We start from the raw sequence: 20,163 nt of genomic DNA on the forward strand, positions 1-20,163 counted from the left end.
CAAGGAAAAACACCAAGGCTTCAGATGAGAGAGGACTGTGGAGTCTTCAAACGATGGCAAATTGGAGAGAGAACGATCCCTCCTTAAAACGTTAGAGAGACCTCTTGATGGGAGCATTAAAAACTTTGAGAGAAATATAGAAGGAAGGGTGACCCTTTATGCTGGTTTTATTGGCCTAGAAATTTGTTATGAACTTTTTGGCCCATAATTCATTATTTGGTGAGCGCTTTGCATGGGAACTGATGTCATGGGACGGGCACCACATGCCAACGGAAAAGAACAGGCTGAACAACTTTAAGGCTTAAGCACTTCCAAATAACAACTGAACAAAAAGAGATGCACGACTCGAGACGAGGAGTGACGGAGTTCCACCTCAAGAGAGCACTGGCCCCAAACCTTGGCGCCCCTTTCAATATTTTTTTATATTGCTTGAACTCAATACAATGCCGGTACTCACGCTCTGCACCTTCACCCGGATGTGTGTCAAAGACTGAGCCCTCTGCACATATTTAAAGGCCATTGGCCTATGAAAAGCAGTTTACATGAAAGGCTTCAAACTCAAAAGCATGTGGTCCAAAAGCAACTTGCCCAAAAGCTGTCAACACAAATTATGGAAATCCATACACCTACCACGTCAGCAATGCAATTCGCAGAAATCCGTACAGGCTGCCACATCATCAACGCAAATCGCGGATTTCTGTACTAGCTGCCACATTATCAAGTTTTTTACGCTGTGTGGGTGGGTCCAACTTTATTTATTGTCTTTGTGTCACTTCGGTCCCATCGGACGGGGTCCCCTAAGTTGGCGGGAACTCTTCTTTAGAATAGGCCACTCGGCAAGACTTTGCAAGTTGGTAAAACTCCTTGTGTTGCTTCTGCTTCTTTTGCTGCTTCTTCTAGGGTTTAGGCCTCTGTGTAGGTTGGTTCCGTTCTTCAGTGGCTTGACACGTCAGCAGTTTGTGACAACTGAACTGACGCGTTCCTTTTATCCTAGGCTACCTGCTAGTGTTGCAGGATGCTCATCGAAGTGTAACAACATACATCAAACACATCAAACCATTTATGCAAGAGGGTTCCAAAACTGGAAAGTCTAATTTAATGGACTTGTTTGGGCATGCTGGTCTTGCGGACATGCTCACAAAATTTCTGGCACATAATCATGTATACTCTGTAGACAAACCTTGACTTTGAAGACGTACTAGTAGCATGTCCACGTGGCACATAGAGCCATTCAAAATATTTCTTCTTTTAGTGGAGCCTGATTAAAAGTATGAACTTTTACTAATTTAGAGGATGCTGAGGCTGAAAAACAATAAGTAATTGTTTTTTGCTCCTTATGTGAGGTAGAAAGCTTAGGAAGCCCTCATAGTACATACCATTGCAAAGGGTCATTCCAATCAATGGTTTTCTTGTCCATTTGTGAGGTAGAAAGCTCGGCAAGCCCTCAGATGTTTGCGATGAATCCTGCTGTCTCGTCTCATATTTTGCTCACAATTGCAGAATGGCGAGGAGTAGGGGCATCGAAGGGATTGCTCCTGCATTTTGGCAGACTTTTGCAGATGTTTGTCACAATTGTCTTTTCTAGCCCAATGGGTAGTCCTATCGATTTGGTTGCAAGGATATCGAGGGCAGACATGCACATAAAAGCACTTGATTGTCAGTTATTCTACTTTGTTGAACATGCATTGCTCCTTTATTCTACTTTGTTCTGACATCCTTGGATGCCCAAGTGGGGCAGGTCATGCTTTTCCTATTTTCAAGATTGTACATTGGAGCTGTTTGGCTATTTCAGGAAGGCATTTGAATCAGCTGCAGGCAATAACAGAGTTCGGGAACTCCTTGGCAGTCGCATTCAGCAAGGAGGGTGGCAAGAAGCAACCATTGGTTTTGCACAGAATGGTCAATTTGTGTCATGTAGCTTTCCGGTGTATGGAAGTCAGGGAACCGCAGAGATTAAGCTTAAGGCGGTACGAACCCAAGGTAAGAGAAGAAAGGATGCTGCTTTTTGACACTTAGCTGCACCAAAGACTCACTTCGGCTAAATTTTAAACATGTTTCAGGGAATGGAATGTGGAACTATTTGTTCAAGTCTGGCCATTGGGAGCTGATTTCAGTTGAAGCAGATGCATGGCAGCTGGCAGGGGGCAAAGACACCACACAACGCATTAAGCTTTTAAGCTTTTTGGAAACACCAAGTGAGAATAAAGGGCAGACTTCAACACAATAACTTGAAATTGCACTTTAGATGTCTTAGCGAATTTGATAAACTAAATTTTGTGAAATTTATATGGATGGACAGTCGTCTAATCATAGGCACTCATTACAAGAGAAGTTAGAAACCTTTCCGAAGCACTCATACAGGTATGGGTATGGAAGTCCATTATATAGCCGAATAATTTTGTTGTGCACCTCATGTGCCATAACGTGTCTTTTCTGGGCAAGAGATCGTGTGTAGACGGATGACATACACACAATGTACATTTGATTTGTCTCATAGGCCGATTTCAGCCTGACATAGACGTTAAAAATCTTTCTTTCTTTTCTCTCTCTCTCTCTCTCTCTCTCTCTCTCTCAAGCTATATGGAGCAGTACTTGAGGCACAGCTCAGCTGCTACGCAGAGACCGAGGGTTTACGAGCTCCAGGCCAGGCAGGTTTCAGACGAGCTTTCTCCACCACTGACCACATCTTCGTTCTGCGCTGCCTCATTGATGGGGCAAAGGCGCGGAAGAAGAGGCTTTACTGCTGCTTTGTGGATTTCCGCAAGGCCTTTGACACAGTCCCACGCGAGAGACTCTTCCAGCGCCTTCACAGCATTGGGGTACCGACAGAGATGATTTGGGCCATATATACTCTCTACGAGAGGGTGACGGGTCGAGTTCGTTGCCCAGGCGGCTTTTCAGAGACCATTGCTAGCACCATTGGTGTTAAGCAAGGATGCCCACTCTCCCCGACACTCTTTGGGCTCTACATCGACGAGATCTCCGACTACATACTACGAGCAGGGGGAGAGGGGAGCGACTTGGCAGGTACTCCGGTCCACATCATGTTATATGCTGATGATATTGTGTTGATTTCAGAGTCACCCGAGGGCTTGCAACGCCATCTTGAGGCCTTGGACGAATTCAGCACACACAAGGGGTTGACTGTGAACCTTGGCAAAACCAAGGTCATGATCTTTCACACATCCAGTGCAGTGAGGAGCGCTGCCACCTTCACAGCAGCAGGAGGACAGGTTGATGTAGTCACCTCCTATGTCTACCTTGGCATCACATTCACCAGCCTACCAGGACCCTTCACTATGAGGCAGGCTGCTGCTGACAGGCTCACCCGAGGATATGCAGCTCTGACCATGCTAGAGCGGAGATGCCACCAGGCACACTTTCAGGAGCCCCGCACGAAGGGGTGGCTTTTCGACACCTTAGTCACCCCGGCCCTGATGTACTCGGCGGCAGTATGGGCACCAGGATTGACAGCTGACCAGTGGACACAGCTTGAGAGGCCACAGGTATGTATGATCTCACGCTTGCTCCGCAGCAAGAAGACAGTGCCACATGACATTATTAGAGCCGAGCTCGCCACACCACCTATGGTTGTAGAGGCATTATTCCAGACAGTCTGCTTCATCCAGAGGATGAGAGAGCTACCTCCTGACAGACTTACTCGTAGAGCATTTGAGGCAGATATACAGCTATCAGAGAGTGGGCATGAGAGAGCTTGGTACTCACAGGTCAGAGCATGGTTTGAGGGACACGGTCTTGACATGGAGAGCCTACCACCATTCCAGTACGACCCCCACTCACCATCTGTTCACCTCTCTCGCAGTGAGAGAAACTTGGTATTGAGACAGGATCTGTGGCAGCTATACACCAGGAGAGTCTGGGAGTCACCTGGCTTGGGGACGAGGATGTCAGATTACAGAGACCAGTTTCTCACCATATTGTCTGGGGGGTTCATACAGAGACCACGCTATATGGACACATATATGCCACATAGCTCACGGGTGGCGATTGGTCAGCTGAGAGTGGCTTCACACAGGTTAGAGATTGAGATCGGGAGACATACTGGTGTTCCCAGGGAGGAGCGAGTCTGCAGAGCCTGCACAGAGGAGGTGGAGAGTGAGGAGCACTTTGTATGTAGATGCAGAGCATACACTGAGATCAGAGGCAGGTATGAGGCCTTATTCAGAGGACAGCCCACTCTCTGAGAGATCATGGACTCTCGAGATCAGAGACAGCTCGGACGTTTCTTACTAGAGATACAGAGCCATCGGGACACACTACTACAGCCACGCACAGCTACACAGACAGAGGGGAGACAGTCGCAACTCACAGACTTCTTTCAGAGGATTGCCACCCCTACCTCACCAGATACTCAGAGAGGAGTGACACTCCCACAGGCGGAGGTGAACCGAGCTAGACGACGACCACGAGTCACAGGCTACAGGGGCGTGAGCTCCCACCACCGACAGATCGAGGAGATCCGAGCCCGGGAGCGCCGTGCCACTGAGGAGCGAGTAGCTCAGATGAGGGCTGACCCGACAGCTTTCATCCGGGTAGCCTTGGCACCAGCCCCGCCCCGCCCATGTACCACATCTTACATCCCCCCATTTGTACAGGATGGAGCTAGATAGCTTGATGCATTCTCATGATTGTACTACCTTGAGCATATAGACATGCATATACCCCTAGAGATAGAGCTCCATCCCTCCTCAGATACTCCATAACCTACATTCAGTTCAGTTTTGTATCAGTTTTGTTTCATTTGTCTTTCCGCTAGACGGATGACATACACACCATGTACATTTGATTTGTCTCATAGGCCGATTTCGGCCTGACATAGACGTTAAAAATCTTTCTTTCTTTCTTTCTTTCTCTCTCTCTCCGTCCCCCGTTCCCCCCCCCCCCCCCCCCGGGAAAAAAACACACATTCACACATACACACCCCTAAACATGAACGGAATTTGACCCTTCACCTCCCCCCGCCATCCCTCCTCCCTCAAGGAGAAAGAGAAATGGAGGAAAGAGAAGGAGACTTTGGACAAGGAAAAAAGGGAGGAGGCCAAGACATGGAAGAAAACCCAAGAGGAATGGACGAAGGAGGAGGAAAGATGCGGGACCAAATGGCCATTCTCAAGGCCTCAATGGCATCCGTCAACCTCGATGAGGGAGAAATCAACACCGGCACGAAAGAGGCCATCTAAGAGGAGCTCACCAAAGCCCTCACAGAGAGCATTGATGGGAAGATAGAGGCCACCAAAGAGGGGTGGGTGGAATTAAGTGATCACGAAGAACATAAAAAGGACGCAAAAGTAGAGGCACAGAAAGAAGAGATTCTCCTCATGCACACCACCCTCGAGGAAGAGAAGATGCGACATGCCCACCGACTCAACATACGTGTCACTGGCATATTAGAGGACTTGACACACGAAAAAGATGGTAGAGAGCTATGTACCAAACTTGGGTGCAAGGAAGAAGAGGCAACGCCCTTCACCAAAGCATGGAGAGCAGGCAAAGATTTAACCAAGAAGAGGTCTCTCATCCTCCAATTCCCCTTGGAGGAAGCAAGAGCCCTCTTGATTGGCAGGAGGGTAATGCTACGCGCTCGCATGGGAGCTCCTCCTATCTACCCTGATAATGACCTCACAAAGATGCAAGTGGGACATATGCGAGCATGAATGCCCAAAGTACTCCAAGCACGCAAAGAGGGAAAGAGAGTTTGTTACCGCAACAACTGGGTCATCATTGATGGCAAGGCCATAGCATAGGGACTCGTGGCCTATGGGACACACCATGAGGAGATACACCTTGCAATTTGGAATTGCAACGAGGACCTATGGACACATCCAAAGAGGCTAGAGGAGGTCATGAGTATCGTGACATCATCACCGAGACACACAAGAGCTGCAAGAGGAGCTTACCACGCATACATGGTTTTCAATGGAAGTCCATACACAAAGGGTGTACATGCCAAACACATCCAGAGGGTGAGGAATCGTCGCCATAATTTTCCGTTGAGAGCTATAGACCAGGATACAGATTGTAGCATGCGATCCGGGCACCCGTTTCCTTTGGCTCTCACTGGACTAGATCATATACATAGTCCTATGCTTCTTTGCTCCTTTTGACTCCAGGTTTGCTGCGACAGAGCATGGGGATGGAGAGAGTGGTGAGTCACTTTACACGTGCGTTACAAAGGGGATCATGGAGTACTCACCTCATGGGTAAGTCTTCCTAATGGGAGACTTCAATACCAGGACCTGTAGCTGAAAATGTGAGATCTACGACTGATCCAGAGATCTTGTAGACCATGGAGCACACAGACACCATGCGGACCTCAGCTGACATAGCCCACCCCACAAGATGCGAGCACCACCTATTCAGACTGGGACCTGAGCATCGTCTCGTTATCTTTAACAGGATGGCACAATGGCCCGCTCAAGGAGGTTTGACATGGATGCCACATGGTGTATCAAAGGGGAGAGGCAGCACAGTGGACTACATCGTGGCATCCAGAGAGTCAGCACACCTACTTAGCTCTCTCACCCACACTGTTTGGGCTCTAGATCGATGAGATCTTTGATTTTGTACTCAGAGCTGGAGGGCAGGGGGTAGATCTAGCAGGAACCGCAGTACATATCATGCTTTATGTTGATGATATTGTTTTGATCTCTGAGTCACAGCAGGGGCTACAATGCCATCTCGGTGCCCTTGATGATTTTTGCACACATCGAGGTATGACAGTGAACTAAGGTCGTGATCTTCCCCACAACCAGAGGAGTCAGACAGGACATAGTTTTCACAGCAGCTAGAGGGAGACTGGAGGTGGTAGAGTCATATGTATATCTAGGGGTTACCTTCGCCAGACCCCCGGGCGCTTCACCATGGCTCGTGCTTCCACAGATAGGCTCACAAGAGGATATGTATCATTGGCTATGCCAGAGCAGAGATGCCACTCAACACACTGTCACGAGCCTCGCACCAAAGGGTGGCTCTTCAACACTTTGGTGACACCGGCTATGATGTACGCTGTTGCAGTATGGGCTCCAGGCCTATTAGCAGACACCTGGACCTAGATAGAGAGACCCTAGATTTGTATGCTATCTCGGATGATCCGCAACAAGCGTACAATATTGTTTGAGTAGAGATGGCGAACCCACCTATGCTAGTAGAGGCTTTGTTCCAGATTATATGCTTCATTCAAAGGATGCGATAGTTCAATCCCTGTTCCCATTCCAACTTCTCGTACCAATTTCCCATTCCATGTTTTAGACATGAGACATGCAGCTCTGGCCATGCTAGAGGGAGATGTCATCAGGGACACTTTCAGGAGCCCCGCACGAAAGGGTGGCTCTTCGACACTTAGGTCATCCCATCTTTGATGTATGGTGCAATAATATGGAACCTTGGACTGTCAGCCGTCTCGTGGACACAGATTGAGAGACCACGGATATGTATGATATCACGCTTGTTCCGCAGCAAGCCCTTAGTACCACACCACATTAATTAGCCACTCTACCCATGCTAGTCGAGGCTATTTTCCAAATGGTTTGCATTATTCAAAGGATAAGAGAGATGCCATCAGATAGATTCACACGCAGAGCCTACGAGGCCTCCAAACAGATTTTAGAGTCAGGCGAGCAGGAGTCTTGGTACTTGCAGATGAGAAAGTGGTTTGGAGCACATGGACTAGACATGGATAGATTACCACCCTTCTAGTATGACCCGGGCTCACCCTTCATCAAGCTCTCACACAGTGAGAGGAACTCTATACTCTGACAAGATCTATGGAAGATCTACATCAAAGAGATTTGGATTGCCCCTAGGCAGCCTCTTCCCTTGAAGATGTATTACAATGAGCACTTCTTCACCATGCTAGACACGGGGCTCATTCAGAGACTGCGCTACATGGACACATACATGCTACATAGCTCACGAGGGGCGATTGGTCAGCTCTGAGTATCATCACACCGGCTAGAGATAGAGATGGGAAGAGCTGCTCATACCCCCCGAGCTGAGAGATTCTGCTAGCATTTCACAGAGAGGGTGACTGAGGACAAGGGGCACTTTTTGTACAGATGTAGAGCATATCAGACTAAGAAAGATAGATATGGGACTCTTTTTACAGGACATCCCACCCTACGACAGATTCATGGAGTCTAGAGATTAGTGCCGATTTGGCCGTTTTCTAGTGGAGATACATAGACATAGAGAGACATTGTTGGCACCAGTAGCGGCACCAGACAGTGGCAGACAATCACTGTTTACAGACTTCTTCTAGAGCCCTACCCATCATGCAGACATAGATAGGGGTCACCCTACAACAGGTTGACGATGAGAGCTAGGAGACGCCCCAAAGCTCCAAGATACAAAGCTCTGAGATTCCATCACATACAGATTCAAGAGATCCAGACTCTCCACGACGAGACAACCCAGGATAGATTTTCTCAGTTTTGATGGTAGACCCAGCCGCAATCATACATGCAGCCTGTCACGAGACAGGCACCACATGCCAACGAAAAAGAACAGATTGAACAGACTTTTAGCACTTCAATAACAACTGAACTCAAAGAGATGCACGACACCCGAGACAGGGAGTGGCGGAGTTCTACCCCAAGAGAGCTAGTCATCTTGATGCGCTTCATGATTGTACTTCTCTAAACATATAGATGTGCACCCATAACCTCTAGAGATAGAGCTAGGCTCCCCCTCTCCCCTCCCCCCCCGCCCCCCCAAATACACCATGTATCTTGTATCCTAGCCTCCCATGGATCACCCCCGTCCCCCCTTACCGCAGGACCACGTTTTGTTACTTTTTACATTTGTCCTTTCTCGATAGATGGAGGACACACGTGTATTTGATTTGTCTCATAGGCCGATTTCAGCCTTTAATAGAAGTAAAGGGATCTTTCTTTCTTTCTTTTCTCTAGAAAGCCATGGCTTGAGACCCTTATATTCTAGAAAAATCTTGAAGGCATTACAAGATACAAGTGGGGTGGTGAGCCCTCGACAATCTCAATGAGTATAGACCAGTAGGGAAAAGCCACTAGTAATGTAAAAGGATAGAAGTAAGGCTATATCCATAGAACCATAAGCAAAGTGAAAGTGGAGAGCATTGTATAATAGAGGTACTTCAAAAAAGCAATTTGAATAACTTGAGCAGCCGAACGAATGTAACGGGATTCAAAGACATCAGCCTCTTGCTTATGTAACTACAGGCTAATAGAATGAGTGGTAGCCCGACAACAACCATTGCAGTAAATCTCTAAGAATTCTTATTAGATATGAACTATCGAGGAAGGAAATTTTTGAAGAAGACCCGAAATGTCACGATTGTGACTATGTTGCAGTATTACATACACTCCTAGTTGCAGATACGCAAAGTGCCATGCCGAAGAGAACCCCTACGCTTGGATGGTCACACCTCTTTGCCCAAGAGACGTGCCTCTTCGTCAAAAGCCACACTCCTTCGACGACTCGTCACACCCCTTCGCTCTACAGGTGCGACTCTTCGCCCAATGGTTGCAGCTCGTCGCCGAAAGGATGTGTCTTTACGTCTAAAGTCATGTTTCTTCACCATGAGACATGTCTTTTTATTTATGTCTCTTTGTCTCCTATATAAGGAGCCCTTGTATCACTCATTCAACACAGAGTCTTCTAAGTCTTGTTTCTGAGTTCAGTTCAAGTTTCTTAAGTCTTAATCATGAGTTTAAGTACTTAATTAAGGATTAGTACCTAGAATCCTTACAGTGGTATGAGAGAAAAAAAATTTCCGGGGCCTTTGGACTTGGCGTCTACCTAGCCTCGCCGTTGCCGACCCTACCCACAACCCTCACCTAGTGTGTTATATAGCCACAGAGGAAAGATGGTGTACCTCTACTACGCGTATGAGGTAACTTAAATTTATTCTGTTCCAATTCTATACATAACGGACAGCAGTACAAATGTGTGTGTGCGGGCGTACCAGTGATAATGACCGTTCATGAGGAGGTTCAAGCGGAAGTGCCCCTTCAGTTCCGAGAGTTTCGCACCCCTTCACGCGAAAAGGCACTGACCTTGCAGGCAACCACACCTTCTCTTTGCCCGCACCCCTTCACCAGGAGTCACCCTCTTTCCCAGCGCTAGCTGAAATTTCTGAAACGCTGGGCTGAATTTGCGCTGGGTTGCCATTTCACTTAATGCTGGCTGAAAGTCGCAAGACATTTCGCACACATGGCTGACGCGAACCAGTACACGGAATTTCCCGATGCGGTTGAATTTTTCCTACACATGAAGTGTTCATGATTCTAGATTCTCTAGAGCAAAGATTATAATTATTCTAGATCTTAGACTCCAGAGTGCGAACTTATTCCAGCGAGACTTTCCACTCACGAAGCACCCGTCCCATAACCTGTCCCCGAACCTGCTCTTGCACCTTTTCAAGAGTTTCCTTTGAGGCGTAACCATGCCGAATTCTCAGGATGGAGGTGGTCAATCTGATGATGCCTTTACTCTTATCAAAGCAGATGGCCACACTTTCCACAAGTCTCGCATCACTACACACTCGCTTGGATCAGATGCAGATGCAAAATACTTCTCGAAGGCGTCCTTCTGCTTCTCGGACTACACATGCAGCATCTTCCACACCTTCTTCTGAAGCTTCAATGGACGAACCAAACGAACCAGATCCAACTGAAGAGGTAGACAATCGCGAACTTCAATTACTTTATAAGATTTTTAATGCTGTACAGAAGAAGCTGGATGTTAAATTGCCCGAGCGGTATAATGGTTGCTGCGACAAGCGCATGCTGGACCAATGGCTGTTCAAAATGGAGGTCTACTTGTCCAACACAGATTTGGTTGGAAATAAAAAAGTTGCACTTGCTAGCTCTCTGCTAAAGTATACAACATTTCTTTGGTGGCAACGATGGGTTGCTAACACACCTTCTTGGGATAAATTCCGACGTGCTATTCGCAAGGCATTCGAGCCTGCCAATGCGGATTTTCATGCCCGGTCCTCTTTTCTCCGCCTGAGCCAAACAGGTTCCTTTGCCGCGTACATCACAAAGTTTCAAAGCAACTCTGGAGATAGAGACCCTTAGTCCCTCTGATAAACTACACAGTTTTATGGACGGACTCAACCCCAACCTGAAGGACGATGTGCACAAATACAGCCATGCCACCTTGGATGCTGCAATTGCTTATGTGGAGCGTCTTCGCAATAATCGACGCCCTACATGGAATTTTCTTCTCGGTGAAAGATCTTCAAATAGCACTCGCTTTACATAGCGCGATCGCAGAGACAACTATAGCCAAAGTCAGCAACATCAGTCTCAGTTCAGCCAGCAAGCCACAACACCTTATTCAACTTCAAGGTTCTATTCTCAAGATCGACAATCTCAAAGCAGATCTTCTTCAAATGTTCCTCCACTTGATCGCGGTAAAGGACGTCATTTTTCTCAAGATCGGCATTCCAATACTCAGTAAGGCTCTTCGTCAAATGCATCTTGGACTTCAAAGAAGGAAGGATTATGTACAACTTGCGGTGGTGACCATAGATGGTATCAATGTCCAAAGAGACCAAACTGTCTAATTTGAAAATAAATTCCAACGCGGAAACATCATCGAATGTTGAACAACCACATTCAGCTAAGGATAAAGGAAAATCAGTGGTCAACAGAATTCGTGTCTCAGAGGATACGACTATTCTTATGAAGCATGCTCAGTGCGGTTCTTCACTTTTGAAGCTTCTTTTAAAGCAAGTTCTCAGCCGTCTTGGAACTCTCAATGGTCGCTCCATCAACATTTTGGTGCACAGTGGATGCTCTAGTAATTTTGTCAGCACTCAGATAGTTCAATAGCTTGGCTTACCAACTTAGAAGACATCTCATTTAGATGATGTGGAATTAGCAGATGGATCAATTTTGACTTGTGATCAGACAGTTCGACAGTTGCAGTTCGAGATTCAAACTGATGCAGATCAATTGGATTTCGAAGTCATGCCTCTATCTTATTACGACATGATTCTTGGTCAGCATTGGTTATTCCAGTATGATCCCGCAATTAGCTTTCGAGGACATACTATCAATATGTTCAAAGATAGACGTGAACTGATTTTACACGGGCTTTATCATGCAGAACGATTGATTCAAGCAAGTGTACTAGTCAAATAGCATGATACAGTGGATTATGAAGAGAATATGATTTCCGATGCAGATGCAAATATTATTATTAATGAATTTTTGAATTCATTAACTTCTCCTGAATCAATTGCTGAAGACAGAGAAGATTTCAAGCAAGAAGTTTTTCCAAGTGATACTTCGTTACCAGACAAAGATAAGGACATAGTTGCGGCTATCAATATGTTCAAAGATAGACGTGAACTGACTTTACACGGGCTTTATCATGCAGAACGATTGATTCAAGCCTCACGTGTACTAGTCAAATAGTATGATACAGTGGATTATGAAGAGAATATGATTTCCGATGCAGATGCAAATATTATTATTGATGAATTTTTGAACTCATTAACTTCTCCTGAATCAATTGCTGAAGACAGAGAAGATTTCAAGCAAGAAGTTTTTCCAAGTGATACTTCGTTACCAGACAAAGATAAGGACATAGTTGCGGATTCCGAGTTTGAAGACGACTATGCTTTCTATGATTCTTTGCTGGATGATGATATGCCAATTGCAAGTCATGAAGTGACAGACGATTCCGAAGAATTTTGGGATTCATTATTGGACGATGATTACACTCTCAAGTCAAAATCCTCTCCAGTGATTACTAAAGTTGAAGTTACCCCATCTGAAGAGTACCTTGAGAAGATTTTCTCTTCCCCAAATATTTTGTAGTTACTAGAAGATTTTGAACTAGAAATCTTATATCGCATGAAGAATTTTGAAGATCAATCTCTTGTTGCAATCAACCTAATTATGTGAGATTCCTCTAAAAAGAATTTGAACAATGCAATGACATGGGATTTAACAGTAAAAGAAAAAAGGTTTCGCAAGAAGCAAAGATTCAAGACAAAGGTTTCCAATAACTCAAAGATTGAAGATTTTCGAAGATTCATTGCTCTTCCAGAGTTCTGTCAACATCAGAAGTCATTTCTTTAACATGGGCTCTCATTTTAAATGGGAGAGAATGTCACGATTGAGACTATGTTGCAGTATTACATGCACTCCTAGTTGCAGATACGCTAAGTGCCATGCCAAAGAGAACCCCTATGCTTGGATGGTCACACCTCTTCGCCCAAGAGACGTGCCTCTTTGCCAAAAGCCACACTCCTTCGACGACTGGTCACGCCCCTTCGCTCTACGGGTGCGACTCTTCGCCCAATGATTGCAGCTCTTTGCTGAAAAGATGTGTCTATACGTCTTCAGTTATGTCTCTTCACCATGAGACGTGTCTTTTCATTTGTGTCTCTTCGTCTCCTATATAAGGAGCTGTCAAGTGCACATCTAACCCTATGTGTATGTGGACAAGCTACTTCATGACATGAGTTCCATTCAGTTAGCTTGGTAAGGGATCTGGCACTTTTGTGAGTCTGTTCGCAGACCGTGCATGTCCAGATACTTAGAATAGGTGCATATCCTCTGGTTGCACACAACATGATCATCAGATTACAGTAAGAACCCATCAGGAGCATTTTTACAGTGTATAGACCTATTTTCCCTATTTTTCACATTTTTCACTTATTATTTTTAAGTGACTTTTGTTGGAAACTAGGTAGGGCAATTTTGCTAAGCTTGTATATATAGAAACCTAGCGCTGGCACTTTCTGGCAGAAGAGGCAGCAGGAACCAGTGTGTTCACTGGCAACTTCTCAGCAAGACCCCAAGATCCCTAGCGTTTTTGCACCACAGCAAATGGGCTAGCGTTTTTAGATCAAGAACCCAGATCAGCCAGCGTTTTTGCATCAGCATCAACGTGGCGACAGAACCACAGCAGATCAGTCCATAGCGTTATCAGATTCCCACCGCAGGATGACATTCAGCCCTAGCGTTTTTGCACCTACCTGAGACCATCAGCGTTTTTGCAGATCTTCGCGACAAGACCATCAAGAACACTAGCGTTTTCAGTTTTCAGCAATCAGTACCCGCAATAGAACCCCCAAACCCCTTACCTTCCTGCAGTAGATCCTTGCCGCACGGTCAGATCCCGCGAAGTGTGCAGTTTCAGCCCGGAAAACGCTGATTTCAGCATCTGCGTTTTCAATGCACCGTCGTCACCGACATAGAGTCAGAATTCAAGAGATAAAGATTTGCAGATTTCAGTCCTTAGCGTTTTCAGATTTCAGCTCGTCTCGTCGAGTTGGCAAGTCCAAGCATTGTAGAGATTTGTGCAATCAATAGTAGACTGCTCTCGCCATAGAGAGTGGGGCCTTCAGAGGAGGGTTTGACAACATTTTGGTGTCGTATTAACTTCTCTCTCTTTCTCTCAGTCTCAACCATAGTCACAAGGGACGCATTCCGGGACGGGGGAACGGGGGACGGGGGACGGGGCTGAAATGGATTTTTAGTGTAAAAAAGAGAGCGAGACGGCAAGTGGGGACGGAAAAGTGGGGACGGGAAGCCCGAAAAAGGGCGTCCCCTGTTACTATGGTCTCAACACCTTCACTCACAATGTCCATTCACTTTGTTTGTGTCCATTGCACTCTCTCATTAAAGAACGGAAGGCTCTCCCTTCCCTAAGTAAAAGGAACCTTGAGCACAGTCCGGAGCACTCATCTTGAGCAAAGTTCAACATTCACTTCCGCTGCACCTTAGATTGGTATTAGAGCTTTGGCAGTGTTCTGTATCACTCAAGGAAAGAACCACAAGAACCACATTTTTTTTTTTGCTTGTTGCGGTCGCATGTAACCCAAGACCTCTTGGGCGTGTCGATTCCTAATCGTGTTTTTGAAGAGTGACAGGAAACCCAAGAAAGAAGAGCTTGTCCAGCCTCCTATTGTGCCTCTTTTCACTCGTTGAAAGCGGACCGTGCGCTTAGCGGCCAGCCAATCGAGGTGAGGTGGGAAAAAGCAACCTTGGTGTGAGTCAAGGCCGCCAAGGGGTGCGCCTGCGGAAAAGAGCACAACTCGGGTGAAGAGAAGATCCTTCTCTAACATAGATTGCAAGCGAAAGAAGAACCTCAAGACACTCAAGAACCTCAAGATCCTCAAGATCCTCAAGAACCTCAAGAACCTCAAGATTCAAGACCCCCAAGAACTCAAGAACCAAGACCCACAAGAACCCAAATTCCTCGTGAACTTAAGAACCCAAGGCTTCAGTGGATGGTCATCATTCGAAGCGAAATGGTACTTCACATGGAGGTGGTGAGCGTGGGCGTGGGCGTGGAGAAGAAGAATATCCCCAACAGGAGGTTTTTCCGACCCTCCCCCTTCCCCATCTACGCCAAGGATTGCACTAACTCCTATGGAGGCTTTCGACAAGATGGTAATGGACAGGAAGTTAGAAAGCGACGAAATAATGGCAGCCATAGAGCGTGAGTACCAAGACAGAATGGCAGCCATAGCGCGTGAGCGCGACGAAAGAGAAGCAAAATTTGATCGCGAGAACAAAGAAAGATAAGCAACATTTGATCGCGAGAACAAAGCAAGAGAAGAGAAGGGCGACCAACACATAAAAGAGTTGAGGCAACTTTTTTCTTTTGTGCAGGTGGAGCTTGCACAGAATCAAGAAAAGGAGACTCTTTCAGTCGCTTCTTCTCCCAAGCATGACACACAAAATTTGGATGATAATAATAAGCATGATGATTATTCTCAAGCATGAAGATTTGCATGATCAAGATGTGATTTCTCACAAGCATGATGATTTGCAGGAAGAAGCTGTGATTGCTCACAAGGATGATGGTTTAGTTGATACTTTTTCTAGTGACGCTCACCTCATTGCAGATTTGATCAATCACGAAGAACCGATCTTGGCTTTCGAGTCGAGGTCCACAGAACCCCCACAAGAAGATTCGATAGATCCCAAAGAACCGATCTTGTCTCTCGAGCCTAGGTCCAAAGAACCGTCTTAGGAAGTATTATGTGTTCGAGTAATTAGTCAGCACGCATTGTTCGAGTGTTTCATTCGTGATCGATTCCTATATTTTAGTCAGCGTCTTTCTTTGATCCCTTTTCAAAGGCATGCCATATTGTACGTTGAGCACGATTCATCATGAATGAGCACGGATGTATGCAGATTTCTCATGAAAAGTTGAAAAGTATGCATTCAAGGAAGTGTCATTCCATGTCTCTTCCTTGGCATGACACAGTTTCTGAAAGAGCACAAGAAGGATTGAGCATCAAGCATAGGCATTTCCATTGTGATTTGCGAGAGTTGATTGATTTAGATCGTAAAGTCAAGATTCGACCCCATTGTGAGCCTGTGTTTGATTAACGGTTGGCACTCCGTCACTTTGTTCATCTACATTGCACGCACAATTTTTTCGAAGGAATAATATTTTTCCTGTCACTTTACATGGAATGGGTATGTTCATGTTTTTGTGTTGGAAGTGGTTTCAGGAATTTTCAGCCTTGGAGATTCTTGAAGAAGGTAGACACATGGCTCTAGACCAAGTAGAAGCATGGAAGAAGCCACAAATTTTTTTGTGTCGTTTTCGGCGCGGCCCAAAGAAAACGACTTTGCAGACTTTTATGAAGTTCAAGTATCGCATGACACACGCATCAGAGTGGGCCGGCGAACAGTCCTTTCCAGGATTCTAGACATTGTTGGCGATCTCCCTCGACGCCATACAATTCGGTACCAGTACCTCACTTAGAAAAGGAGGGGATGTCACGTGCACATCTAACCCTATGTGTACGTGGACAAGCTACTTCATGACATGGGTTCAGTTCAGTTAGCTTAGGAAGTGATCTGGCACTTTTGTGAGTCTGTTAGCAGACCGTGCATGTCCAGACACTTAGAATAGATGCATATCCTCTGGTTGCACACAGCATGATCATCAGATTACAGTCAGAATCCATCAGGAGCATTTTTACAGTGCATAGACCTGTTTTCCCTATTTTTGACATTTTTCACTTATTATCTTTAAGTGACTTTTGTGGGAACTAGGTAGGGCAATTTTGCTAAGCTTGTATATATAGAAACCTAGCGCTAGCACTTTCTGGCTGAAGAGGTAGTAGGAACCAGTGTGTTCACATGCAACTTCTCAGTAGGACCCCAAGATCCCTAGCGTTTTTGCACCACAACAGATGGACTAGCGTTTTTGGATCAAGAACCCAGATCAGCCAGCGTTTTTGCATCAACATCAGCCTGGCGACAGAACCACAGCAGATCAGCCCCAGTGTTAGCAGATTCCCACCGCAGGACATTCAGCCCTAGCGTTTTTGCATCTACCTGAGACCATCAGCATTTTTGCAGATCTTTGCGACAAGACCATCAAGAACACTAGCGTTTTCAGTTTTCAGCAGTCAGTACCCGCAGTAGAACCCCCAAACCTCGCAGATCTCACCTTCTTGCAGCAGATCCTCGTGGCACGGTCGGATCCATCGAAGTTTGCAGTTTCAGCCCGGAAAACGCAGATATCAGCATCTGCGTTTTCAGCGCGTCGTCGTCGCATCATCGTCATCGACATCGTCCCTGACATAGAGTCAGAATTCAGTAGATAAAGATTTGCAGATTTCAGCCCTTAGCATTTTCAGATTTCAGCCCGTCTCGTCGTCGTCCTCATCGTCGGCAAGTCCAAGCATTGTAGGGATTTGTGCAATCAATAGTAGACCGCTCTCGCCATACAGAGTGGAGCCTTCGGAGGAGGGTTTGACAACATTCTGGTGTCGTATTTTCTTCTCTCTCTATCTCTCAGTCTCAGCACCTTCACTCACAGTGTCCATTCACTTTGTTTGTGTCCATTGCAGTCTCTCATTAAAGAACGGAAGGCTCTCCCTTCCCTAAGTAAAAGGAACCTTGAGCACAATTCGGAGCACTCATCTTGAGCAAAGTTCAACATTCACTTCAGCTGCACGTTACAGGAGCCCTCTTATCACACATTCAATCAATCAACACAGAGTCTTCCAAGTTTTGTTTCCAAGTTCAGTTCAAGTTTCGTAAGTCTTAATCATGAGTTTAAGTACTTAATTAAGGATTAGTACCTAGAATCCTTACACGAAATGCCTCAGGGCTCTGCATGAAAATCACCAGGTAAGATGACAAGGGTAGAAAAGCAGAACACCTAGTGGGAGAAATAACCCACTCATGTATCCTTGGCTACTATTTATCTTATTTTGTTGTGTTTTTTTCCTCCTAAAGCTCTTGAAATGTGCAAGCAGACAAGACCTTGAGGTCCCAGGGCCATGCATGGCTACTGTGAAAGGGTTGGGGCCGTGGGCCACAAATATGGCTCTCCAACAATCGGCATTAAAAGGTGTGTGCACCAATTTTTGAGGCTGTACATTCTTCTATAATGTAGACGAAGTCGGCTGAAAGGCTATAGGGTTTTGTGAAATGAATATCGAGAGGACAATATTAATCTTCGACAATTGAGATTCACGTTCTCAAGAATAATTAGGCTTTGCTAAGTGGGAAAGTGGGACACTTGTTAAGGAGAGTAACTCGCTGTATCAAGTCATCATCTGCGAGTAGTGGGGCAGTTTAAGGATATTTGCATCAGTTTTTGGTTAATTTGAGAGTTGATTTTTGCAAATATTGTAGTTTTATGCAGCCATCGTGCTTCTGTGGTCATAGTGCAGGCCGTGGTAGTCATTTGAATGTGCTCCCACACCCTTGTTGAAGTAGCATGCTATTTTACAGCTATAAATTCTCTAAAAACCTGATTTTCAGATGTATATTGATGCGGATAATGCTTATGCGCTTGAGTTTACTGTGCTGCATCTCCTTATAGTTTTCTCTTCAATTTCACTTCAAAAAGTGATCAAACAGAGGCTGATTTTTTACTGTGTTTTTAGGGCTGGGATTGGGAGAGGTGGCACAAAGGTATACTCGCCTCCAAATTTCATGCGAAAGCAATGTGGAGTTTCTAAGTGAGAATTTGCCGCCGATTCTCTAGGGGATTGCTAGGACTCTTTGGCGCTCTTCAAATCATCCTTTAATTTGGCAGCTGTTTGTAGTTGTAGTTTGCTCCCGGGTGTAGTGAGAAATGATGTTCAAGAAAGCTTGCACATACTCATGGTATGGATCCTAGTGGTTATTTGCGAGGGGAGTATTGAATGTTTGAAAGTGCTCTTTTACTCATGGCAAGGACCCTTGTGGTTATTTATGGAGGGAGTATTAAGAAGTCTGAGCAGTGGTTACTCTCAGCACCTCCAAACGACGCAGGTTGTGATCTGGGGGGGCATTTGGTTGTAAAATGCCTCTATATCTCATAGCCTAGACCTTTTTAGCTTATTTGCGGGAGGAGTGATGAGGGAGTTGTTGAATAGCTCATGGCCCGAACTTGGATGATTATTTGCGGGGGGGAGGGGGGGTCATGTGCGGCTTTATATTTCTATGTCTTGTAACATGCATATGTGAGCATTTGTGTTGCATTGTGATGTGCCAACCACTGAATACTCCTTATTGGATGAGATTTTTTTGGGAAGCCAACGACCCAGGATATCAAGAGCTCCAATCTGGAATAAGACTCCTTACTGGATGAGATTTTTTTGGAAAGCCAATGACCCAAGATAACAAGAGCTCCAATTTGGAATGAGAAAACTGATTGTCCCTCAAAATGTTCCTCGGTATAGTTTTTTTTGGACGCGTCCGTTTGCTCAACCACCCTTCCGTACGGGTACGAGTACAAACAATGTACGGAATGTCATTCCGTACGACTAGCCAACACAAGATAAAATTTGTCCCAAATTTTTACGAATTCAATTTTTTGGCCGCATGAACTGTGGTGTGGGAGGCCCATGTGATGAGGCCCATCCGATGTTGTAGAGATTTTCAGAAGATTGCATGCATATGCAAGGGCAGAGGGAGAAGACAAAACTGCTTTTGTAGATGCATTGGTCAATGATTTGGAAGGAGATGCCTCTCAAGCTTAAGGAGGTGCTTATTTGAGTACGCATGCTAAGGGAACGACTGATGTAAGTGGCTCTTCCAAGTCCAATGTGGGGTCCTCAAGCAAGAAGAGGAAGGTTGCGCAAGGAGGTTTGGCAAGTGTATTTGGCTTGTAAGCACGGAAGCAAGCAGACCAAGCCTTGCGGAGGTTTTTTTATATTGAGGATGTTCCTGTATG

General features: G+C 45.7%; 1 protein-coding gene across 1 annotated transcript in view; it reads left to right on the forward strand.

Moving 5' to 3' along the window:
* LOC147435007 (cytochrome oxidase complex assembly protein) overlaps window positions 1-19,175 on the forward strand; it is a 104,653-nt gene extending 85,478 nt beyond the window's left edge. The window contains exons 3-5 of the mRNA XM_086491366.1: window positions 1,793-1,980; window positions 2,061-2,195; window positions 18,890-19,175. Of these exons, the coding sequence (XP_086347492.1) occupies window positions 1,793-1,980; window positions 2,061-2,195; window positions 18,890-18,990 (424 nt within the window). The 3' untranslated portion in view covers window positions 18,991-19,175. The remainder of the gene's footprint in view (window positions 1-1,792; window positions 1,981-2,060; window positions 2,196-18,889) is intronic.
* The last annotated feature ends 988 nt before the right edge of the window (window positions 19,176-20,163 follow it).

The sequence above is a fragment of the Adiantum capillus-veneris genome, chromosome 19 (genome assembly GCF_014529385.1).
Source record: "Adiantum capillus-veneris isolate H3 chromosome 19, ASM1452938v2, whole genome shotgun sequence".
NCBI classification, from domain to species: domain Eukaryota; kingdom Viridiplantae; phylum Streptophyta; class Polypodiopsida; order Polypodiales; family Pteridaceae; genus Adiantum; species Adiantum capillus-veneris.